Source organism: Pieris brassicae, chromosome 8, assembly GCF_905147105.1.
Source record: "Pieris brassicae chromosome 8, ilPieBrab1.1, whole genome shotgun sequence".
NCBI classification, from domain to species: domain Eukaryota; kingdom Metazoa; phylum Arthropoda; class Insecta; order Lepidoptera; family Pieridae; genus Pieris; species Pieris brassicae.
In genome coordinates, this window is record NC_059672.1 from 19,937,847 (window position 1) to 19,965,662 (window position 27,816).

The 27,816-nt window shown below is 33.5% G+C and overlaps 1 protein-coding gene across 2 annotated transcripts in view; it reads right to left on the reverse strand.

The window, feature by feature from the left end:
• Nucleotides 1–663: 663 nt before the first annotated feature.
• Nucleotides 664–27,816, reverse strand: part of LOC123713273 (D-beta-hydroxybutyrate dehydrogenase, mitochondrial) — a 62,512-nt gene continuing 35,359 nt past the window's right edge. For both annotated transcript variants that reach the window (XM_045666872.1, XM_045666871.1), the window contains exons 6-8: nt 18,551–18,738; nt 11,956–12,129; nt 664–3,483 (exon numbers count right to left, since the gene is read on the reverse strand). In XM_045666872.1, coding sequence (XP_045522828.1) covers nt 3,325–3,483; nt 11,956–12,129; nt 18,551–18,738 — 521 coding nt within the window. In that variant the 3' untranslated portion in view covers nt 664–3,324. The remainder of the gene's footprint in view (nt 3,484–11,955; nt 12,130–18,550; nt 18,739–27,816) is intronic.

The following is a 27,816-nucleotide window of genomic DNA, read 5'->3' on the forward strand; positions in this document are numbered from 1 at the left end:
GAAATATACAGGCCGCTTGTAGTTCTGCTTCTTCGATATTAATATTGTTTTGGATAGCCAGGTAAAGCCAAGGAAAGGAAATGTCTGCCCTTCCTTGGTCACGTTCAATTATAACTATTTAAAAAAAGTTACTTTCCTGTACAAAATTGTAAAATCGATATACGTAGCAATGTATATATATGGTAAGTAAAAAGAGGGTGTAGCGCCTCTGGTAAGTAAAGAGATACTCGGGCGAAAAGGTAAAACGAAACCTTTGTCCAATCTCAGTAATAGTAATATTTTTTTACGTCTTTTCAGACTATTAAAGTTGCAAAACTTTATACTTTCATGTCAAGATAAAATTTAAGCATCACTAGTAACTTTGTAATTTTCCAGCCATTGCCTCCAGGGCTAGGTCGGCGTCCATGTTTTGTTACAGACTAGTTATAAACAAGTTTCTTAGACATGTCTAATGATGCCTTTAAATTTGTCGTGTCATTAATTAGAGTGACGATATTTATGTCTGAATATCTTCTCTCGTGTGAAATAAACGAAATAAAATAAAGCTTAACCTTTTGTTTCTATGTAATTTTAATTAGCTGAAAAAAAAATCTTATTCTATATGATTTTTAGATACTATGTGTGTGTTATTGATATAGTTAGTTATTTAATATAAACGACATATTTATTTTATTTTATTTATTTCATAAAATTACAAAACTATACACACAATTTAACATGGGGGCAGATGTTGGATACAAATTTAAATGCATATTTAAACGTGAACTAGTATCGAAATAGGTCAGCCTATAAGTTAGAGACGTGCTACATTTTTAAAATTACTTTTTTCAAAGGTTTTAAGAATTCAGCATCTTCAACACTCACGTAAGCGGGATATCGTAGTCTAAATATAACAAGTAAAAACACAAAAGCATATACATTGACTTAACACATTGAAGTTCGTTATTTTAAATAACTGTTTCTAAATGTTTATCGACTATAATGTTGATATAAGCTGTGGTGATTAAAAAATATTTATAACAGAGTCGAGATAAAAACAACTGTTAATAAAAATAGATTATACTACCGATGAGAAAGCTAAGCTTAGTAAGGAAAAAAATAAGATCCACAACAATGAACATACTCTTCAAGAAAATAATTAAAAATAAGAGACATTACACGTTTATTGTAAAGCTAGACTGCAATAGAGTTAATATTGTGAAACTTTTTAAACACTGTTTCTCAATTTATAAACTTTTTATTGTATTGCAATATTACGTAAATGTAACGTAGCAAAAATCCAATGTGTATGTGTTTCTTAGCAAAGCCGTATTTAACATTTTGTACAATAGTGCCTATAAGTATCTTAATAAGTTTATACTTTTACAAAATTTTAAATACGGCTTTGCACACAGCTATGTTGACTAGACTCAATAAATCCACTCCTAATTTCGTTGTTAATACTTTTTTAAACTTATTTACAAAGAAAATACTGCTTAAATCATTAATTAATAGAAGAATACATATACAAACATTATGTAATTATATCATTTAACGTCTGTGTGAGGCTCTCGTGTGACTGACACATTAATTAATAGTTAAGATTTATTATAGGGACCGACGTAAAATCGTATAGTTTTACGACTCACGTTCAAAACATTCAATTGACGAAATCATACAAACCAAAAAACAGATGAAATAACTAAAAAAATAATATAACCATTTTATTTTAAAAGAAGATTGGCGAGAAACTTCAATAATAAGTAATGAAAACGTAAAACGATAAATAAAACGCTCAATAAAGAAGAATTGAAAAAAACTTCGATAAAAATACGTCTAAATGAAAATTTATGGCACTCCAGCGATAGAGGTTGTTAAAGTGAGAGCAAATTCATATCAAAATGATAATGGAATACAACATAAAAAGCGACACGTCAATAAATAAACATAAACTGCGAAGCTATAAAGTTGAACTACAGTTTTAGCTTTTACGAAGTTGTGGGCTTTTATACTCTTAGCGTCAAGCGTTAACACTCATGACTAATTTGTGGTATATACATATATATTTCCATATGTTATTTACAGACTACAAAAGTTTTAAAAGTGTGTAGTATGAGCTTCAATGTACATTAGTAATACATGACAAAGTTCAAAGTCAAAGCTTATTACATTTACATATTACAAAAGCAGCGGTGTGGACAGGCCCCATTTATTATACAAGAACAATTTAATTGCTTGAATTAATGGGTAACACCAATTTAGCGCGGCTCGACTCACATTAGTTCAACTATTCAAGCAGTTATTTAAATGCGAGGAACGCAATTTTTACTAAGTCTTATACACACAAATACATATGTCACCAAGCTTCGTCTTTTAGTATATGTTGCCTATATTTTATAACGTAGTCGTCAGTAGACAATTCGCGTATATACATAAAAAGCTAGTTGCAGAAAAGTTTTGTATAAAACGTCAGATTTGGTCTTAAAATACGTTCGTACAAAATCACGCGTGATTCTATCGCTTTTTTTTACATTAATCATAAAACGTATTGCGTAAATTTAGGATTAATCACAAAACCAGTGCATCTTGCTTGATGTATTTTGAGAGAATGGCATAAAGCTATATTTATCAGTAGTAACAATGACCATAGTGACTTATAAATGTCATGAATATTTGTGTTTCGTAGCTCGGCTATTTTATGAAATTACTAATATGTGAGACAGACTGAAAATTAAGTGAATAAATAATTTGTTTTTTGGCTCCAGGAAATACTTCCTGTTAATGTTATAAAGATACAAATTGCTCCACGTAGGCGTTAATAATTCTTAGAAGTGCTACGAGATGCTACGCAGTGAACACCGTGACTTTGTACAGAATGTTCGATATCTATTAAAGTGCTGAGGAAATTGCATAAGTTGCATAAGTTTATACTATGAGGATGTTTTATATTTATTCCTGTAGCAAAGTATTGAGAACGAGCTTTTGAGGGCAACGCGCAATGCAGTTATTGCAATTGCAGGGTTTTAACGCGCATTGAAAACCTTTTTTACTAATTAAAGTAACGTTGTACAGAATTTGTTATATTAAAAGTAAAATCGTGATTAAATCAGTATTTTATGATCTTTTAAACACCTTTCATAGTTACGAGAAAATAAATACAAATAATTTTAGTATAATATGGCGTTTAGAATAAATAATTTAAAGTTACAAATTTAATCTTCGTCCTTCTAAAAATTTATTTTGATTCAATTTCGCCGCTATTCAATTACGTAATTTCATCCATGTTTTCGGACATAATTTTGCTATTCAGGTAGCCATTAATGTTTCCAGAGTTCGATACAAACATTAGTCGGTATATAATCCTTCGTAAAGGCATCGAGGCATATGTTCAGCTAGAATGGACTTGAGTTTCTCCCTGGGTGATACTGGAGTGTAGCGGGCAAGCGGGAAAGTTCGTGTAACGCCATCACTTAGCGCTCGTGTGACAGCTGTCAGATCCACATCCTGTAAAAAGTCATATCATTGTAAAAATCCTGTTATGAGTTATGACGTACTTGTCATGTAGATAATATAATACATGGAAACAAAATTATATTTTATTAATGAATTTTTCTTCAGAGTTCTTGTTTTTTATCTTGCAAAATATTATTTAAAGACAAGATATATAAAATTCATACTTTAAATGAATATATATTTTATAAAGAAGAAATATCTTTTCATGTATACTGTGCTACTAATATTCATGTATCTGAAGTAACAAGTGGGCTTTAAATATATATTTAAGTATAAAACTATTAACAGCCATACAAAAAATAACATCGAAGAGAAATTCTGAGGCCAATACTTAATTAGTTGTAGCATTTAGTATTGTCTTTTGTTAAAATAGCTTTTACACATTAAGAAAAACACTTTTTGAACGGATTAAAGCTATGTATTATTTTTAAAAGTTATAGTTATTTACATAATTCTAAATTTTAATTTTTTTTCCGACGTTTCGCGTACTTTTCAGTGTGCGTGGTTACGGTGACTGAAGACAAAAGGTGTTGAATGTCAAAAGTATCACAGCTGCAGAGAAAGTTGTTTTATCTGTATCTATTGCCCCGAAGTTGGTATCGACTTCGGTTTAGTTGTGGTAACTATAAGTTTTAAAAATAATATATAGCTTTAATCCGTTCAAAAAGTGTTTTTCTTAGTTGTAGCATTACTAGTATGATAACTAATCGTGAAATTATTTCATTTTATTAGTTTTTTAATGCCGTGGGGACCATATGAAATTACTAAAATCTATTAATAACAATTTACAACTAATGGAAATGTTATTGAATAATCCTGTTTCCTCTTTCGGGCTTATAAAATATGCACGGAATATGTTGGGCCAGAGTTATTAATTATTTCATAACTAAATTTTAAATGAGGTTTTTATCAGATCCATACTCGTGTGACGCAGTGTCATAATTATTTATTGCTTCTATTATTTGCCTAAATATATACAACATATTTTATATTTTCTTGCAATTTTCACCAAGAAAACAAGAATGGAGTTCTGTTGTGTGTTTTGTTAGTTGAGACAAGTCACTGCTTTTATAAAATGCAGTTCCTCATAACGTGACAACAAAGCCGACTTAGTATAAAGAAAACAAAGTGCGATGTTATGATATAAACCTATCTTTTATGATGACGTTTTAAGTATTTTTTATGATTAAATGAATGAACTGATATATTATTAAATTATTGAAATGTCCATAAGAAATTAAGGGCTACTTCATACAGTTATAACGGGTAGATTGTCAAATGAAAGTCATTCCAGGCATACAATTAATTGTTTTTCGTATTTTATTTTTCTTCCGCCTTCCGCCTGCCCTACCTACCCGCCTTACTACCTACTTCGTACCGTCTATTTTTTTGCTCTAAGCATGCCATTTTACATACAATGTTTTCTTTGAACCAGCTTTCAACTCACTAAAGTATTTCCAACCTAATTGGACTTAGGGCCCTTCAAGAGCGTAAGAATCGCGAGGCCTCTATTAAGAGTGCCCATGGGCGGTGGTATCACTTAACTAACTCAGATTAGTCTGTTGCGTTCCCTGCTCTTAAAAAACTAAGTGTTATAATTACACTGTCTCTAATGAGTCAGTAAGACAATCCAGGACTGTTGAGATGGGACAGCTAAGTTACGTTAATAGTGTTATATATGTATAACGTTAATATTCAGTTAATATATTGTTAGGTTTTGTACATTAAGGCACAAATTTCTTGAAACTTCACCCTATAAATAACCGAGTTAAACAATGAGCTTTAATAATTGCCATAAATACAAAACATGAAAAATGACCGTTTACATTATTAAATTATGCATCTGTAATTGGAACATAATATTTGTTTCTCGTAATTTGTACGTAATATTATTTACTCGCTGCGTATTATAATTAAAATAATGAAATGAGCAATATAGACTTTTGAAAAGCTTTTAATTTAATAAATATTAAAGAAAATCTCAGCTTGTCCTTAACATATATTTGAAAATACGTAGACTTTGAAATTTTATTCAATCAAAACGTTGAATAAGTCTACGTTGTATAGTTTGAAATGAAATCTAATTTTCTGAATAGCCATTTCAATTTTGAGTTAAGTCTTGACAGGGTCAGGTTAGCTTGATGACAATCTAGTTTTCAATTATTCAACACGTGATAATTTTAATATAACTCATAGGTCAACTCGTTGGTCAGTAATTTTTTTGAAGTGAAACTTCTTCATCGGCATTTGAATAAAAATTACCGTCACATTTTTCGGTTACGCGCCTCACTTTTAGGTTACGCGTCACATTTTTCCGATACGCGACATTTTTTTCTTGTTCCCATCACGGTTCATTCGAAGAGATTCGAAGCCATTAATAACAAAAATAAATAATAACAATAACAATGATAGTAATCATTCTATTACAATTAATGAAATTCTGTAATAATCTTAGTAGTAATAAGCTAAAATGAAATAATTGTATTATTTATATCATATATAATAAAAAGCCTTTTGTTAAACTTTATCTAATTTAACTTTATTTTACCAATATTTTGAAAAATAAGGTCATAAAGAAGCTTAACTTCTTACGTGTGTACACTTAGTACAGGTATACATTTTATATATAATAATAATATAAGAACAAAATAATACAAAACCTCTTTTTCAATACCAGGTTAGAAAATTCAAAATTTATTCATAACACTTGATTAAAGCTGTGATGTTCATCGATATAAAATGTTTTCAACGACCAACTCAAATTTATCATTAATTCCCAATAGCCTTGTATTTCAAACTAGTGAAGTTTAAAACAACGAAATGCTTCCCGCAATAAACCAGTCATTGTGGTTGAAGCCGGCTTAAATCAAAGTTTAATTTCCGTTTCTAGCAACAGAACATTCTAGCATACAAATGCATAATCTTCGTGTTTTGACTTGGTCAAAACACTAGATTTCTGGCAACTTTCGCTTCGTCAACCTATAACCTAACTTAAAACAAAAACATTATCAGTTTTCTAAACTGGAATGTTAAAATAACAATAGTTTACTCTTATAAATGTTATACCTCATAACTGCCTCATCAATAGATATTCGTTATTATAACTTTTTTATAAATCTCAAAAAATCCTGTTATTGTCTATATATAAGGTGTTACGTGGAATGTCTAAACATATATTTCAATTAAGTTTAATATACAAAAGTAAGAACTATAAATCTTCGATGATGTGAAAAAATATTGATTATTTTGAAAGAGCGGATGCCAAACGGCCAGATGACTCACCGGATGGTAAGTGATACCGCTAATCATGGACACTCAAGACCAGAGAGCTCACAAATACGTCGCCGGCCTTTCAAGAATTGGTACACTCTTTTCTTGAAGGACCCTAAGTCGAATTGGTTCGGAAATACTTCAGTGGGTAGCTGGTTCTACATAGTGGTGGTGCGTGGCAAAAACTACCTTAGAAAACGCTCAGTTGTGGAACGACAGACGTCGAGGTGATACGGATGGTATGTTGGTATTTTTCAGATATAGTACTGCGTCAAACCTAGAACGAGTAATGTGAAAGCGTCTGTACTCTGTGCGTTCATTACTTTGTAAGGGTAGCTCAGGCTCCGTATAGCCTAGTTTGCGACACTCACAACCCTCTTAGTTGAAGTCTGGAGACTCCTCAAAACTGTGAAGTAGTTCTCACCCGCCCTTTTGCTCGTCTCTAAGTCGTTTCCACAGATCACGTGCTTGTTCTAGAAAAACTGAGTTGTGATGTCATTCGTTAAGATTCCTTATCTGAATGTAGATAAAAATCTTGAGCTGTTTCAATATATCATATGTATGTACATATTAAGCCGTTTTGGCCCAGGGGATTGTTGTTGATTTTTGACTTATACCTCTTCCCTAACACGGAAGCGACTGTATTGACTATAATAGTGTTGTGGAATCAATATGCCATAAAATTCATCACACCTCATTTTATGTTAACTAAAACAAATATATCATATTCAACTGAAGAGTTTAAATGGTTAATATCTGATATACGCGGCACAAGTGCTTCCATAGTCGGAGAATAGTATGTATTAATGTTGCTGTACAAAGAAAATATAGCGAAAGTAGAGTTAGACATCACACATTCCACGCTCTCTTACAATTTGCTTCACAGCTTTTGGACACGTAGCACCAATTTCCGGAAAAAAACGTTTTGGAAGGCGATAATTCTTCTACTAAGTAAAATACTGTTTGCCTAGTGGCTTCAGCGTGTGACTCTCATCCTTGAGGTCGTAGGTTCGGTTCCCCGGTTGTGCAGCGATGTATCTTTCTATGTGCGCATTTAACATTAGCTCGAACGGTGAAGGAAAACATCGTGAGGTTCGAATCCCGAATCCCGGTTTGCCTTAGACACAAAAAGTCAACGGCGTGCGTGAGACACAGAAGGCTGATCGCCTCCTTGCCTATTCAATTTACAAATGATCATGAAACAGATACAGAAATTTGAGGCCCAGACCTAAAAAGGTTGTAGCGCCATTGATTTATTTTATTTTTAAATAAAGTACTACAGTCATCAACATTAAAATATATACCCTTAATTTAGGGTCATTATTTATTTGTTAGCAAGGGGAAGATCATTTTCTGCACGCACATTTCAATTATATTTTTTTCCTAATCTCGCCCAGGAGCCCGAGCTAATAGGCCTTTTTATTTCCAAATTAGGATCTGTGTTATTATTTTCCAGAAGAATTATTTAATTTTCGCTGAATTCACACATATACGACTCATATGCTTCTATTAACGAAGTCACAGAAATGAAGTGCAGTAAGCATTCACTCAAGCTAAGCTCTTAATTAACTTTCGAGCCTTTTAATTTGCTTCATATCTCGTCTTACAGCAAGGTTCACATGTGAGCTGCATGAGTAAAACATCGTCGCTATATTACAGTCGCATCACAGCGCAATTTCCGCTTACAATACACATGCGATTTTCACACTTACTGAAATACCTTGTAATTTACCATTTAATACGTTTGGCAGAAAGATATTTACATCATAACAGCTTACTGGCAGCTTAATGAATGCACGTTGATAATCGTTTATATTGAATAACGTGTTGCATTCTAAATTAAAAAATAAATGGTATTATGAGAAAATATTATATTTTATTATTTAACTTTTTCCAGATCAATTCTCGTTATTTATCGTCGGGGGAATCGAAAAATGTCTAATATTCGTTTTGTTTACTTTAATATGAATATTAAAGTATAACAGCACATTAATTTAAGTTTTGAATTGATATAAATGATTACAATTTATTTATCTTTACAACATTCTGGTTTAAAGTCTTTGTTTTGCAGGCTCTTAATGTGGTGTGTGTTATTATTATTGTTTGTTGTAATTGTAATGTAGGTTTCTTGTTATTTTTTCCTTTTATATAGTGCTTATGTTCTAATGTAATTGATGTGTATGTGTGTTAAATTTGAGATGTCATATTTTCTTGTATTTTTAGGCATAAATAAATAAATAAATCGCCTAAAAATAAAATCAGTGGCCTTTTTCCTTTTTAGGCCTCAGATTTCTGTATATGTTTTATGATCATTTGTCAATCTAATAGGCAAGTATCTAGATAATCAGTCTTCTGTGCCTGACACACGCTGTCGACTTTTTGGGTCTAAGGCCTCACGATGATTTTCTGCGCCGTTCGAGCAAATGTTAAATGCGCACATAGAAAGAAATTCGAGAAAGAAGCGACTAGGCTAACAAAGCTCCTAAATCGATTGCAAATTTGAAAATAATCTCAACAGCTTATAAAAAAATAAAATATGTCAAATAAATAAAACATAAGATACAAGTATCACTTATTTCACGTCATTAAAATTGAATAGGTAGGTAGAATATCCCTACCCATCGGCAAAGTAGACAGAGGATGTAGGCGGATATAAAGAGCCGTAGAAAAATTTCAATACTCTTAAAATATCAAATCATCAAACAACACTTACTTTAAAACAAATATTGCAAATTAATTAGAAGTAGCCTGTCTAGCACTAGTTCCAGGCCTTTTTATTAACTAGATAATCGTTAACTTTGTAGTACACAGCTTTTTTTTAATACATTATTTAAATTTATTAAATGGCAGAGATAAAAAAGCCGAGAAAGAATTACTAACTTTAGATAGTACGGGGAAATTGCAGCCTGCGTTTGTTCCGAGTATTAACATTGTGCGTATGTTATGTTCTAGTAAACTTATCGCAATTTTTTTAAACATACATAATATTTTCATAAATATATTGCGAGAGAAATTAAAGGAAATTAATATACTTGCCATAATTTCCTTGAATTTGTCTCAGAGAGGCCCTACATTTTAAATTATAGATTGCACGAATAGCCCTCTTATGCAGTATGAAAATAGTTTCGACATCAGCAGCATGACCCCATAATAATAAGCCATAGGTCAAGAAAAACACTTTTTGAACGGATTAAAGCTATGTATTATTTTTAAAACTTATAGTTATTGACATAATTCTAAATTTTTACCGACGTTTCGCGTACTTTTCAGTTTGCGTGGTCACGGTGACTGAAGACGAAAGGTGTTAAATGTCAAAAGTATCACAGCTGCAGAGAAAGTTGTTTTCTATGGGGTCTTTAAAATAAACAAGTCTAGCTGTATCGACATCAGATAGTGAGCAAACTTTTTTGACCGCGTAAGCTGCAGATCTAAGTCTCTTCCCCAATGCGTTAATATGTGGGGACCATTGAAGTTTTGAATCCATGGTGATTCCAATAAATACAGTTGTATCATCCAGATTCAATTCCTCATCATTTATAATTGGTCTAGTATCCATAACCTTTGAATTTTTTGCACAAAATTTAATGAATTGAGCTTTTTTTGAGGTTATTCATACTAAACTAATCGAAGAACCTGAAGGACTAAATCGAAGAGAGAGCCTTGTTCATAGTTAACATTATTCCCTCTAAAATTACCTTCTGTTAGGTAATTTTAAACAATTTCAGTATTTTCATAGTCAGAAAAATTCACCTAGTCAGAAAAATACTAATAATTTTTGATAATAACTTCAATTACTAAAAACCGAAACGTCAAAATCACATTGGTTAAAATGAGCTTGAAATTAGCATCATAGAAACAATTGAAGTATTAAAATGTCAAAAAGAGTTTCACTATATTCGGTGTGGTTAAATCGGTAAATCAACGTTCAATATCCATTCAATCAAAAAACCTCTCACCCAATTATTCTTTCCTCTTCCAAATTAAATTTTCCTGGCTCGTTTTCGTTCTTTCATACTAAATTGTGAAATTGTTCCTAAATTTTTGGAATTGAGAATTCAAAGAACCTTAACAAGTATAATTAAAAATCGTATGCGTATGAAACATTTGTAATGTCAACTTCTACAAAAATTGTAAGAAGTCTTCTAAAACTACAAGTACTTTAAGGTTTATAATACTGTATATTCCAAAAAGTATCTCTTAGAAATAAGGTAAGAAAATGTTGTTCATTATTTGTGTAATTCCATTTCAAACGGTGAGACTCCCCTTGTCACCTTGAACTTTGAACACGCCTAAAGACAATTCTTAGGCTGCGACATAAAGCATCATTTTATATAACTTGTAAAATTACGAACTATTTCGAGATAAAAAGCTTATCGCGTTTGCTCTTGACATTTTTAAACAAAGAACTTGATTCGAAAGAGATTATAAAAGGGGTCATGTCAAAACTTCAAAAGCTCTCAGAATGTTATATCAAATATTAAAAACATTCGTTTTAGATTTATTACAAATTCCCATTGAAAGATACGTAATGTTACATTAATCAAGAATTTTATTTGGAAAGCTTTCTCTTTAAATATTTGCTAAAATATTATAAAAGTTATTTGAGATTGCTGCGGAGTAATTTAGTAATTTGTATTTAGCGAAACCTTCAATTTTATTGCAAACATCTATTATAATAGGTCTTTATTGCTCCGTCTCTGATCTAAGTTTCGGAATAACAATAGACTATCTAATTAATGAAGAAGACAGTTAATTTAATCATACAAATGTTGGTAATGAAAACACTTTATCCGCTGACAGTGCGCGATTCTTTCATGACAAGGCATAACCTCTCATGCTTGATACTTATGGTTTTGTTGTACGTTTTACAAACACGTGCCGCAGGTTCACAGTATTGTTTTCCTTTGTTCTTGTGAGTCTTTTATTATAAATCACATATATTGGTATCAACTTTAAAAATAGTGCCAAGTTATTTAACCTGAATATTGTATTGGGTAGGTGGAAATAACCAGGCTGGTAACTTTGAATAAAGAATTGAGTCACCCAGAGTCACATGTAATGCCGGATTGAACATTGCCGGCTTTTATGATAGCTTCATTTGATACGTAAAAAGATAAGTTATTGATTAGTTCTTGAGAAGAACTACTCATGTAGTTCATTCATATATATCATAGAATCAGAAATCGGACTTACTGCATTCTTTGTGTATTTCTCAAGACTCCTAAGTGCCTGTTCAAAGTAATCTTCCCCATATGCTCCTTTTTGCTCGTCGCTCAGACGTTTCCACATGTCACGAGCTTGTTCAAGCAACTTCTCTTCCGAGAGCCAGGCACTGCCCGTCGTGTATTCACCAGCTGCTACTACCACCTGGAAAATTTAATACACTCCATAAAAAATACTCTTCGACGTAATCAAATTTTGACCATTCATCTAATAACGAAACATACTTTTCAATCATATTTTGTGTTGCTAGTGCAATTTAAACATAGCGTATGAATTGTGTGAACGTAATTAACCAATAAGTATTAAAATGATGAAATCTATCATCATCATCATCATATAATACAGCTACAATTTCTTTGCAAACAATTACTCGTTTCATAAAGATTTTTAGGCGGGAATTTTCGTTTCTAAAAATATCTCAATTTATGCAAAAGAAATCGTGAGCAATCTCCATGACGCCCGTCTTAAATGAATTACAAATTACCTACCTCTTGCGCGCTAGGCCTATATTTTTTAATCTTTAGAATAATATTTGTAATTGATATCAGACTATATGCAGTTTTATTGGTATTTTGAAATATATATAACAAATAATGTTACAAAATATCAACGTTGTTAAATATATTATATTTGTTATATAATTATGAAACTGCTTACTGTTTCTATTTCAAAACGTAATTTAAAACCTATCTAGAAGATTGACTTCGCTAATTAGGTTGCCATTGAGATAATAAGTTGTTGATAACAACAAGATCGCAACTGCGAGTGATTTTTATATAATGACGTTTATATTATCATAATCATAATAGCGATAACTATTTTAAGATCATCAGCATACAAAAAATATATTACTAAAACAGAACAGGTCTAAGATGTGATACCTGCGGGACCCCGGAAGTAATCTCATGACTAATCGAGCTAAAGCCGTGAATTATCATAATTTTCCTGAAAATCCATAGCTGTGAAATAAGGGAATTTTTAATAAGGAACCCGAGGAGGAACTTTGTCAAACGCTTTACTAAATTCAGTGTAGATTCCATCGCACTGTCATCTCGAGGGTGTGGCTTTGCTTAAGAAGTATGTGAAATCGAAAATATTTGTGGTTCTGGACTTCCCAGCGACGAAACCATGATGCGATGGCCATAACCATTGTATACTTGTGTGTGTATACTTTGCGTGTTGTTCCCACGAGAATGTAAGTGTGTGCTCCTATTTATCAATACCTACTGTTGATAGAGGACAAATCTTTGTTTTTAATTCTTTTATTATTTATTATTCATTACTTAAGATGTCATGTGGAACATAGTGAACAGAACATAAAACAAAAAAACTTGGCAATTAAAAAGAGTACCGGAGAGTTTATTGCCAGTTCTTTTCGTCCGTTCTACGCCCTTAATTTGAGAACTGGCACTAAATGTAAAATTAGAAGCATTAAATATGTATTTTTAAATGACGTTCATAAGTGTACATTGTGTTACCTGAATAAATAAATTATTTTGAATATTTTAATTTCATAAAAGGGGTTTTATTACCGGACATAATACTCACTTGAATGTATTTGCAATTGAAAAATTAAAAGAATTTAAAGTTATTAATGTGTTTATATTTTTATGCAACAGCAAGACCTTAGCAGGCTTCCTTATTGTTCGGAAAAATCCCTGACTACTGGGCTCGGTGAGATTGTCAGCAAAATCAGCAAATATAGACAGACCATCGATATCGACACCAGGACATTTAATGGGATAGAGATATTTTATACAGTACCTTTATTGTATAAAATATCCCAATCTCATCAGTCATTAGTTAGTTAGTAATAGCTACTTACTGTTCAGATTTCATATGAAAACTGACCAACTGCCGACATGGCTCACGTGACGTGGCTGTGGCTTTAATAGCTGGAGATGCGATACAAGGACAGCTCACAAGAGTAATATAAATATGTATTATTTGAACATTAACCAACTGCTGACATGGCTCACGTGGTTCTAAATTTTAACAGCTGAAAATACGCGAAACACCAACAGCTCACAACAATAAAATGATGTTCCGTAAGGTTTTTAAGTTCTTACATATCACCCTCTCATATATTTAGTTATCTAGTGCAGCTTGCTAATACATAAACTATACATATTATATATACTCCTGAAATTGAATACATGTAAATTCAACTACACATTTACACTTAATTAACGAGTATTTCGTAGAGTTTTAAATAAGTTCAACATGGAGAAGCTAAATGGCTTGAAGCAATGCTTCTTTGATTGAGTCACTGATAGGACGTTAATAGCAAAAGTTATTTATATAATTGTATTTATTAATCTACCAGTTGGTAATATTTAATTGACGTTTGTGAACATATATACATTACTACTGTCTGCATCCATTTTAGTAAATTAATTCATCATTGTATGAACTGTACGTCGATTGCATACTGAAATTTGAAAACCCGAAAAAATCCAAGCTATTAGTGTTTGCACCTAGAAAGCCGATATCGTAATTGTGTCGTTCGTCAATTTAATTGAAAACGTTTTACCTCTATTGAAACGTGTTGTCTATTATACGATTTCGCCCAACCGTTTCGTTGATATTAAGCCGAGTTCAAAATGGCATTTTGTGCTTTATTACTAACTCTCTTTAGTCTTGATAATGTTTGTATGTTATGACAAGGACGTGCGCAATAATATAGTTTGAAAAATTGGCTAATAAACAAAGTTTTAATAGGGAAAAGCCTAAAATCACAAGTGGAAACGTCAAGACTAAATTAATAATATGAGATAAGAGTTTGATACGTTTCTGCCCTTTTAATAACGACGCAATTATACCTCTGTTTCATGTCCCACGTAAGTCTGTATAGTAGACAATATTTAATAAATTTCATCTCGTAAAAGTATAATATAACGTAGACAATTATTACTTTACTTTATTCGAACTGAACGTTTAATTTAGCGTACTAATGAAATAACTAGATACTTTAAAAGATTTTACGTTTATTTTTACTTTAAGAGGAACGTGCTGGTCGGGCGGGACATTAAACTTTTAATATGCCTCTCATTAGAACTAGACGTTTAACCTAGTTTACGAACTATGAAGCTGGATGAAACATGATAATGTTACTTGTAAGCGTTAGTTTAAGCTATTATGAAAGTTACAATATTGTGCCTTGGTTCGAGGTAACAGATAATGAAATATTGGGTATTATTATTTTAGGGTAAGCTCCGCTCAGTAGGATTAAAGTTGGGTAGTCAGTTCTTTGATCCAACAAACTTTTGCGATTCCATGTAGTGCTTAATATTGATTCTAATTCTAAATACTGCGCCGTGGTCTAAGCAAAAATTATTATTTTATTAATTGCCGTAGGTAATAATATTGAATAATTTAAAAGAAATCTGTTGAAAAAATACAATTAAATCTGAGATATAAAACAGTCGAAACCGATTTATTAATTTGCACAGAACATTAAAATATAATTGAATATGAATTTTTATTTAAAATGACTGTCCTACAGAATGTTGAGTCTACAACGAATAATTGGATGCTGATTTTGTAAGCACTGAATTCAAAACATCAATAAAAGTTGAAGTGAAAGCCAACAAGCTTTTCTCGTAATGAAAACGAACGAGTTATTCAGAGGTTGTTTGTAAAGTTTTCTAATCGAATTCTTGGTTAATTGAGTTCAAGCTTGCGGTATCAATACAATATAAACAAGAGAATAATTACCTCCAGTTGCAGTTTAACTAATATTTATAATAATCATAAGTAAGTACTTATTAATACTACATAGTCTGTATGACGTAAAGATATATAAAGAATGTTAAAACCTTTAAAATACACATACACAATACAATAGGTAAGCAGTTAATGATTTTATAGGTAACATTTTGTAGTTTATATGTTTGTAATAAACATTGTTAACGGGTCATTGGATGTGAATGCATTGTGTAGTCATGCATAAAAGTTCTAGAGGCAATGGCTCGAATAAGTAGTGTTATGTGCTAAGATTTATTAAAGTGGTTGGATGGATTTGTATAACACTATGTATGTAAGGCTTTGCTTTTGCCGCTGAAACAATAATGGTTTAGGGTTGTTAGATACCAAAGGCTAATTTTCCTTAAAATATATCAGACGAAGTAAATTTCATAATTGACAAATTCTACGTCTACGACTTAAATTCTTATGTCTATTTTGATGTGTAATATTAATATTATTGATCTCGATTATACGTTTCTCGTGTCATACGGTTAAAACATAATGACCAAACTAATATTACGATACATTAAAATTTTGATAAATAAACGGGATAATAATGGAGAAATCGATTGAATTAATTTGAGTACAATGTGGAGAGAAAAACGTTGATCCCTTGATAAGAGGAATTTAAATTGTGGCTCGAGGCATTTCATTACAATATTGATGCAGTTTTACTGTAATTAAATGTGGTATTCATTGATAATAATCTTTTCGGGTCATAAAATAATTCTAACGATAGTAGTAGTATACTAAACAATGATTTTTTATTCTTATATGAGGCTGTCAGCGCAAAAGCGGCCTAACCCTAAATTTTTCAAAATGTGGCTTATCTACTACAAATTATTTAAAACATGCTAAAATTCAATACAAACGTGGCCTATCTCTTCTTTGACCTATCGTCAACAGATGGCGTTGCCAAAGTTCTTTTTGCAATGCATTATTTTTCTCTGATAATAATGCAAAAGTAGCCAAAACCGCTTAGGCCAATTTTGACAAATTTTGACTTGCAAACATCATATTTGGTTTCACATATTAAAGTTGTTTCCAAGTCTCGTAGCTACACTACTATTGCAAACTCAAGGAGGCAAATGACAAGACATAACTACTTATGTAACTCTGAAGAAATAGAACTTTTGGTCTGCAAAAACTTTTTCAAAAAGACATTATATATTTCGGATGGTGGTATTAGTAGACTACTAAAAAACAAAAGAACCATAACAACTCCTCCTCTAGATCACTGGGGCCATTCTGTATCAGCCAATAAAACACCCATTAATAAGATAAAAGAAAAAAGATTTCATCAACTCTATTCCTTCTTATGAGTCTCATTATTCATTGCATAAGTCAGAAAAACGTAAATATTTGGCACCGGATTTAAATATAATTATTTTATATTCACTTTATAAAGAAAAAGTTGCAAACCCTACTTCAAAATTTATTTTTAGTAAATGTTTTAATGAAGATTTTAACTTGAGTTTTCATTCCCCCATCACTGACTCATGTAAGCGTTGCGATTCACTAGACAACAAACTAAAAGCTTGTAAAAATCCTGTAAACAAACTGGAATTAGAAAAAGAGAAAAAATTACATTTGCTTAAAGAAAATGCAGCAAGGGACGGCATCAAAAAGAATGTGGAAATGTATAAGAATGATGACAATGTAGCCATTATTTCATTTGATCTGATGAAGACCCTACTAACTCCAGTTATAAGTACAGGAATATGTTATTATAAACGTCAGCTGTGGACGTACTGTCTGGGTATTCATGATATGAAAACAACTGAGGTTTATACGTTTACATGGGATGAAAGCATAGCTTCTCGTGGCCCACAGGAAATAGGTTCCTGCATTATGTATTTTCTTTAAAATATTGTAAAATGTGAGCACCTGATTATGTACTCTGACCAATGTGGTGGCCAAAATCGAAACATTAAGATGCCTCTTATCTGCTAATATATTGTTTCCAATCCTGAGTTTGCTACAAAGAAAATTGATCAATGATTTGCGATCAAAATTTTGGCCTCAAGACCTTGCCTATTAGTAGTGGAAATATTACAGTACTCTAAATTCAAAAGTGGCCTAAGCCACACAAATAATCCAAAAATGTGAATATATTCCAAAATAAACTACTTCATCCCACAGAAAGTATCACACTAATGGAATAAAATATGCTCCGGAACTAAAATCACAAAAAATAAAAAAATCTAATTATAATTTAAAATTCATGAATATACAAACCCCAGTATTTTCATAAGGCCTATCTCAAGCTTAAACCACTTTTGCGCTGATGGCCTCATATATAAAATATATGTGGCAGGTCATTAAGTATATTTTTAATTTGATGGTACAGCAGTGAATTTAATCCTTGATCCAATAAATAAACATTATCTTACAATTTTGTCATCTATTTTATTGTTCATTTATCTTGAAAAAAAATTGTATCGCCGGAAACCTTTGGGCATGTGCGTTTCTAATTACGTTTAGATTATGGAGTAATACTAATCAAACCGCAAACCACCTAAACCTATTATCACTACTATTAGTACCTACTATCAGGCAACCTACAACATATCAAATTGTTCTTATATTCTGAGTGTTCTATAATATAACTTCCTTTTCTTATATGTGAAAACTAATTCTCTGAACTGTCTTGCGCTGTAAACATATATATCTTTAACCAAGTTTTCTAATCATTTAATACATTAACTTTTGATTCATGGCATGAAATACGCAGTCATATTTATGAGACCGGCGTCGTTGTTATAGCCAAGTGTTTCTTACTTCCTGTTCACAAAATCATCGTTATAAAAGCACTTACAACATCAACACCGCGTGGTTTCAATTCCCGTCTCAAGCAGGCAGCGAGTGCGTCAAGAGCAGCCAAAGAAGCTGCGTGCACACCTCTCACGGGAGCAGCTACATGGGTCAAAATGGAGGATGCTAGAACCACTCTACCGCGAGCTCTGCGTACTAGCGGTAGCATCACTTGCACGAGGCGTGCTGGACCTGAAAATTATACAAATAAAACATAAATAGCGGTTCGAATCGTCGATGACCAATCCCTCTCCAAGCGGCTCGATCCTTTGGCGTTGCGTAGAGATGTGGGGGTCACTCTGCATCTTCCACCGCATTTACCATAGAGGGTGTTCAGAGGAGTTGTTGAGTCCACGACTGAGCGTTTTTTGGCAAGGCATTTTTTGCCGTGCACCACCGCTTTGTGGAACCAGCTGCCCACTGAAGTATTTCCGAACCAATTCGACTTAGGGTCCTTCAAGAAAAGAGCGTACCAATTCTTAAAAAGGCCGGCAACGGACTCACGAGCCCTCTGGCATTGAGTGTCCATGGGCGGCGGTATCACTGAGCGTCCTGCCCACTTACCTCCTATTTAAAAAAATCTATTAGTAACCCTTTAGTATTTGAAATTGGGATTGATACGGTACTAAAAAAAATGCCCAAATCCCATATCTTTGTCATTAATACTCCTAGACGTTGACATATAAAAAGGTGTGATCACAGATCTTTTTATTCACATCCTCATCTCTTTTTTGGGGTCCAGCTTTAACTTTTTAAATGTATATTTTATTTAACGTTTAAAAATGCTTTAATACAAGATATGTTGTCTTTATGTGTAGCTGTATTATGTTGTTTTCATACAGATTTTTATAAAACTAATTCAAAATCTCTTTTCAGCTTAGACAGAACATTTCTACTTCTGTCAACATGCGTTAATTATAACTGTCTAAATAAAAGAACGCTATAAATCCCTTACACCACATAATTAATTTAGTACGCAACACAAGCCAAGAATACTAATTATACTAGCGTAAAACTAAAACAGCGCGGGCGTATACGTTCATTAATGTTGTTTTGTTCATAATTGATTAGCCACATAGGGGAAATATACTTGTTTATGCATGCTACAATATTGGGTTAAGTACGGCCACATAATGCTCGTATGTACATTCTCTGAACGTGTACTGTGTACATCTGTGGAACGAGGTCTAGGGCTTACTGGATTTGCTCGATTATCGATCGCTGTATTATATATATATATATATATATATATATGCGATTGAAAGTAGATGTCAACGTTATTGTAAGCAATGTTATCTCAAAATCCGTAGCCCTGATGATGCCACGTTGAGATAGCGTCGTACAAAAACTTAACATTCACTTTTAGTAAAGGGTATGGTAACTATATAAACTACAAATTACTTGTATATATGAATTTATTTACATGTAATGAAGTTAGAAAATAAATTTTGAATTTCATTCAATGCATATAAGAATCATGGCAAAAACCTGATGATGATGAAGCATTAATGATGTCTTAAAATGATGAACTTCTATAAATATTTACTCATGATAATATGTATAAATATCGTCTTAATGTTATATGTATCTTATTAATCGCCCACTAACCATTAGTAATACACACCTCTAAGTTTCATTGGCATTACTAAATTAAATTTATCTATAAATAATTTCTTGCAGAAATGTTTTGAATGAAACTACAGTCAGACATTCCAGGAATTTGAAACTTGTGAGAGTATGCCTATGATCCCTTGGCATTTAAGACCAATTTCAGAACATTCCAATGTTTGTGGTTGGTAACGCAAATCTTAAGTAAAATGTATATTAATTTTACTCCTTTCGCTTCATTATTATTATTTATTTTTTTCGTCATAATATCAGCCAGATTGCGTCTCGTCCGTTTTCACTGTTAAATAATTTTATAAAATTATAAGCTGAAATGTATATACTCCAGTTTTACTATTTCATTGAGAATAAAGAATATCAGTTTAAACAAAATTTGATATACTTAGTGCATAGGTTTGAAAATAATTTATTTATTTACATTATTTTGTAATAAAAAATACATATATTTTTTAAATCTGGCTAAAAATTATAAATTTCCAAAAAAACTTTCTATTGACAAAGGATTAAAAGATCCATTTTAGACACCATAGCTTATTTCAGTAATTTAATTAGTCTTTGAATATATTTAATTTCATAAAATAGGTTGAGAAAGAAGATCTGGCTAGATCCTTATAGTAAAAAGTATTATACGCGTTAATTCAAGTTTCCGCACAACTTTTTAATAAGCTCGAGTCTAAAGCTCGAAACTTCGGAAGTTGAAAATTAAAAATTTTCACCAACGTTGCTTGTGTTAGCAATAATGTTTTTAATTAGGTCTGTAAGCTAAATAAGTATGAAATGCAGCATCCAGGTATCTCCACACAATCTTACGAGACGAGTAATTTCGTACATACAGTAATTATAACGGTCTGAGTAATAATCATTTGATTCATTAAATTTTCAGAATATAATATAGTGTAGAATTTCATTATTCATTCCTTGGTAGACAAATTGTACTTTTTAACAAAATTGAGTTTTGTTTCTATATTAAAAATCAAGTTTGAGTAAAAGATTTGATTTGATATTACTGAAACTATTTGATTTAAAAAAAATCACGCATTTTTTTCGCTATGGCAAGGGAGCCATTGTGCCTTCCATAAATTAAAATTATACTCAATCGTGTTACGTCCATCACGCGAGATACACCCCGGCTAGGGGTTGGGTTTGGATCTATGCTTCTACGGTTCCCAGCACGACATGCTTGCATTAGCATGGTAGCATAGGTGCAAACCCACCCTACCACATCCTTCTGATGGGTAGGGAGGCGTGGTCTTGGGGGTAGCGCAGGTCGCTGTGATCCCCAAGGCAAGTTTGGTGGACTAACCTTCCCGAGGTTGCCAACCCTGTTTTAGGTCTAATACCCTATGTATTAGACGTAACTAAAACCACCAAGCGAACTATTGCAGGGATGTAGAGGTTATGTCCTTGCGAGTTCATCATCCAAAATAAAAGGACGGTGGACAGTAAATGACCTCCCGCGTGTTTGTGCCGTGCGCGGGGACCCGTACGGGGGGATGAAGGAGTCCTGGAGGTTGAGTGGAGTAGTGCGCCGGTACAGTTGTGCGCTGCACACAACACACCTCTTTGGTCTGGATTTCCCCTCACACGGGAGGCCATGGATTAGCTGACCACGGTCAACCGGCTGTGGTATCCCGTAAGAGGGCTACCAAGCGAGAGTCGGGGTGTGGGGGGGGGGGCGTCGGCGTGGCACGGGACTCGGGGTGAGTTTGCGTCATCGTCTCGGGATGTGAACAGCACCGTACTCTCTTGCGGCGTGCGGACGCGCCTGCCCCTCTATACGCTGGCTCTATACCGAAGGAGTAGCTCTGACGTCACTTGCTGAGCTCTGACGTCCCCGACTTGAGGGCTCCGTGGCGGGTGGAGAGCTCCGACGGTGAATCTATTTCATACCACCTCATGGATAAAGAGGCAAAACACACAAACCAACAAAAGGCTGCATCCACGGATGCGCCTAAAACTAACATAAACAGGGTTGCGTCGCAGGACGTGTCGAGGTGCAAGTCACCAGTGACACGATATTCTGATGCCCCTACCTCACAAACGGATGCACCCAATAGGGCAGCGTCCGAGGCACCAAAGGAGAGGGTAGTGGCTGAGGAAGCGCCAAACCGGGATGCACTCTTAACCGTGCCCACTCCAATGGTATCTCATACACCACCGCACAAGGATGCGTCCCCTGTTGCGGCCAGGCTGACTGCGTCGGTCGAGCAGAAGAGAGCAACTCCGAAGGATGATACAGCAATGTCTGCTTCCCTAGGGGGGGCATCCGAAGCAAGATCGATGCGGAAGACCGAGGCTGCGACGTTGAGCACGTCCAGTGCACAAACCTCGACCATGGACATGTCGGCCCTGAAATCAGCGATTCAGGAATCGACTCCCAGAATGGTCCTAAGCTCCTCAAAGAGGCGACGGCTCAGGAAGGCCAAAAGAGCGACGGAACAGCAACAGCTGACTACAGGCTCTCACCTGTACCTGGTACCTGAGAATCCTGGAACTGCCCCCGCGGTCACCACAACTGCAGGAGGCGGGAAAAGGGCACCGAAGCCAACTAGGTCCTCTGCCGCGCTCAAGCCTATTGGCTAAGCTAAGTGAAGTAAGGAACCTAGAGGGGATCACCAAACCAAAAACCCAAAATCAACCAAACAACAAACAAAGGGCCAGAAACGCGATCGGCCGGAGGAAACCGTGACATCGACTGGGGAGAGTAAAAGGGTTAAACCCAACAAACTCCAGCTGGAGTCAGGGACCTCGGCCAGTTACGCGGAAGCGGTAGCATCCTACAAAGCCAACGAGCTTTGTGTTGCCGTGATGACTGAGCCCTTTATAGACATGACACAAGAACAGGCAGATAATATCCGCCTACAAATCGAGGGTAAAATCCAAGATGAGCTCATGGCGGATCTTGAAGCTACCCTAGCAACTGAACTCAACGACATCAGATTCCGGGGTAGAGCCCACTTCTCAGATGGTGTCCTCAAAACTTGGTGCGAGGATACCTACACACTGGTATGGCTTACCGGAGCATGCGATGTCATCAACAATCCGATACCGGACACCAAACTGGTGGTACGGCCTCAGTCAGATATTCCGAAGAAGATGTCTAAAAAATAAAAAAAATATTTTTGGGGTGAACACCCCTTATCACTTAGGGGTTTGAATAATACATATATGTTATTGTTTTAGTCCTGAAGTATTTATATTTCAGCAAGGTTAGAGAATTATACAGTAATAATAATGTCTTGAGCACTGTAACATCATATAATTTAATATTCTGTTTGTGTAGGATACTAAATAATTATTTTCTAACCGTACCTAATACAATAACATTGAAAAAATGGTGTTTTGTTATAATTTCAATGTTTTCTTATTTTGTTGTGATTAAAATTAAATTTACGTAATTGGCTTGAACAAAAATTATATTTAATTGATAGCCTGCGGGAACAAAATTGAGCACGAAATTATTTATGATTCTCCATAGTAACAATTAAATAAAATAATTCTTGTTTTTTAATAAACTCTAGATAAAGAATTTGATATAGAGTGAAGACGACTCAAGTACTCAATTAGGAAACTGAAATCCTAAGGAAATAGGACCCGTAAAAGTCATTTCTTTTTTACCGACATTATATTTATTCATTATAGTTTGTTAGTAAAAAGACATTAATATATGTCAAATATAATTTAGCTTTGTATTATATCTGAAAAATGAAAGTAAATACATCTTGTAAAAACGTTCCATTTTTATTTTATAATATACTAGCTGCCCCCGCGAACTTCATTTCTCCTTAAAGTGGTTTTAGTTAGCCTTAATACCGTGACACGAAAGAATAATTTCACTGTATTATAGTCAGTATAATTTGAATTCGATTAACACTTCAGTCTAAGTAACACGTGGTTGGCAATGCTAACACCAAAAATTAAAAAAAGTAGAAATAATTGAATTTTACGGTATTTCGTTCACTACAAAATAAATTGAATTTATACTTTAGCCTTTACACGTGGTAATCATGATATAGAATTGTAGCTTATATGACACGTTTGTCGGTTTACCACAGCAGTGTCATCTATTGATTACTTACTCAATCCAGTCGAATAGTATCGACATCTGTTAGAATCTTTTGGAGTTAACAGATAATTGTGACTGTCAATTAATTATAGACAAATAATTTGCAATAAAATAGAATTGCGACTATAATTAAAGATCTAAGCTATCCTATCTCTTAAGTTGGACCAGACTGCTCACGGTGTGTAAATTTAAATTAAAAATCGGTTAAGTGGTTTAGGAGTCCATCGCGGACAAACATCGTGACAGGAGATTTATATATATTAAGATTCACCACGGATCTCCATTTGCTATGGCGGTGACATCTCAATTCTTCCACTTTCATGATATTAACCATGCATTCTAATCGGTTACGGGCACTTTTAACTTGTTCCTTTTCTAGTTCGTCCTGGCTTTGGTCCAGGTATGTAGGACAAGGCTTTCCCAACCCGACTTCACCATCCACAGTTTATCCTACTTGTAGGCCGCTTCTTATTCCTCCATCTAAGTATTGTTGTCTTGTCACGATGTCCTCTTTTAACCCTCAGTGTTCACCTATTACACTCTTAACTTTATAACGCTCTTATTTCCACAGCATTTATTCTATTTTAATTCTTTATCTACCACACCCAACATTCACTACCGAACGTTAATATCGGGATAAGCATTCCCCTATGTACGGTCAGTCTAGCCTCATATGAAATTTCTTGGCTACATATAAAGGAATGCAACGCCTCAGTTACTTTATTCCCTAAGTATAAGCTATAGCTTCTCCTTTCTATATCATAATCATTATTTCCATCTGTAGTAAAAATAAAGCCCCAGTACTCAAATTTATCCACTGTCTTCCATCTATCCATCATCTATAATATCACAATTTCCCCCTCTTTGAAAAACAATAGATTTAGTTTTTCCTATGTTTACTTTTATCTCTTATCACTTGAAAGCATTTTTCATAACCAGCTTCTGCTATTAATTCACCAAAGACGTAAATCATGTCAGCTTATAGAAGACAATACACAAGTAACTGAATCATTATTCATCCCCTTTCACTGTCTTTCAGCCAGTTGTCCATGAATAAGTTGAACAGCCACGGGTATGCAACACCACCTTGTCTTACATCTTTCTCGTTTGGTTTCACCTGTGCAGGCTTCATTGATCCTGCAAATACCATAGAGTCCCTATATTGCATACCAACGCCCAAATCATCATCATCAATACCGACACCATCATCAATAATTCACCTCGCCATATGGTAAGCCTTTTCCAAATCTATATAGTACAGAAACTTATTGGCCTTTCGCTAGAAACTTTTTGACAATTCGTCCTAAGGAAAAGATTTGATCTAAAGATTCCATGCTCTTTGTAAATCCTGCTTGTATAGCATACGTTATTTATCAGTCTCTTTTATTACTCTTGCAAGTAATACACTAAACAGGCTTATTTCACGGTATTTTTTGCAATCTCCTTGTGACCCCTTTTTATACTGGGTCAATGTAATAGCTTGCCAATTATACGCACCGTAACCCTACGCCCTATACCCAGTAACTATTAAAAATGTAGTGCAAGTGGTTTTACATTTTTTATACATGGTCGCGCCCCAGCCTTAACCATCTTTACGGAAATCCTATCACATCCCACTGACTTATTCATTAAATTTTTTACAATTTTGTTCACACTTATCTCGTCTTTTTTATGTAATAGGAGGCAAACGGGCAGGAGGCTCATCTGAAGTGCCCATGGACACTCACATTGCCAGAAGGCTCGCAAGTGCGTTGCTGGCCTTTCAAGAGTTTGTACGCTCTTTTCTTAAAGGACCCTAAGTTGAATTGGTTCCGAAATACTTCAGTGGGCAGCTGGTTCCACATAGTGTAGTGTAGAACGACGGACGTCGAGGTGATACGGATGGTATTTTGTCTGTTTATCTTTTACGTTGTAAAGTTGTTAAAACAAACTAAAAAGTTTAGGAAGGCAAGTTGTTAAAATACTCATTCCATCTATTTACCATGCTTTCATCAGCCGCAACCAAAAGTTAGTAACTCAGTTCGGAGTTTATGAGAAAGTCTTCTATAGAATCTGTCTTTGTTTTCTTTCGTTCTATGACCTCCTTACTTATTAGCTTCTGGTTTTTATAGTTTCTTTTCGCTTACTGCCTTTCTTGCTTCGTCATCCATTGGTACATTCCACTTTTCTCTTTGCTCTTAGCGACTCCACATAACTTGGTAATAGTTGAGACTAAAGCATCACTTAATATAAGCCTTCTTTTCCTTAGTGGCACATAGTATTTTTAACACGGATTCCTATCCTATGCCCTAACATGAATTTAACGATATATATAAAATCTTTTTTTTCATATGTTTTTCATTACTGTTCGTGTTTCATGATAGATACCATGTCATTTTACTAATCAATTCAAGCCAAAGATAAAATACCATTATATATATTTTAAACTACAATTAAAAAATAAAGCGTGAACGTTCTAAAGTAACCGCTGAGTACGTCATATAATAATGAATTCGTAGAGTATCTAATAGTGTAATATTTTCATCAGGAATTTGACGCAATAATTACGCTTTAGAAAAATTACAAAAAAAATCAGAGTTGCTACGCGTTTGCTACTTACAGGATTTCTATCTTGCTTCTAAAATTGGGTAAATTATTTAATATCATATGATTAACATATGAATTATGTTTGTGACCTTCACATAAATGAACTTTTAATTTTATACCAATGTCGAAATAATATTCACTTCGTGGAATATTGTAGTTTTGGCAAAGAGCCAAACGTATTCATTGGAAAACTTATCCTAATTTGAATATTGCAATAAGAATTGGAAATACCTGTTCTACAATTTAAATTAAAGGCTATTTTTTATTTTTTAACTACTTATTTCATTTTCATTAACTTATAACTGATACTATTATAATTTTTATTTAATAAAATCCCAGAGGCTCTTTTATTTCTGCCTTTAAATAAATTTAAGAAATGTATTAAAGAAAAGCTGTGTAACAGGGCTTACTATAACGTTAAGATTATCTTGTTGATAAAAGGGCCTGGGACTAGAGCGAGACAGGCTACTTCTAATTAATTTGCGATATTTGTTTTAAAATGTTGTTTGCCATTTTATATGATGATTTGCTATTTTAAAAGAACACCGAGAGTTTTTTACCATCTGCCTTCTTTGCCGATAAGTAGGGATGTGTACCGATTCAAATTTAATGACGTGGAGTAAGTGATACCTGTATCTTATAATAAATATATTTTATTTTTTATTTCTATAATATAAACAAAAGGTTTTTTTCTTTCGAACAGAAATAAAACAAATATTTGATACTATATATCATTCCTTCTTATTTTATGAAAGATTTGGCATTATCAATTAAAATTTTAAAAAATTCTATTGATGACTGTATTTAATGGGTACAGGTAACATAAATATACTCCTGACCTGGTTGAAGGAAACGTTGCCTTTGTTTAATGTAGAGACGATTCGCGAAACAAAATCCTAGAGTTTTTGATTTTGAGTTAATTGAAATTGGAAAATAAACAGACTTGTGATTTTCTTGAATTTAAATTATTGTTAGTTAAAATTCAGTGTTTT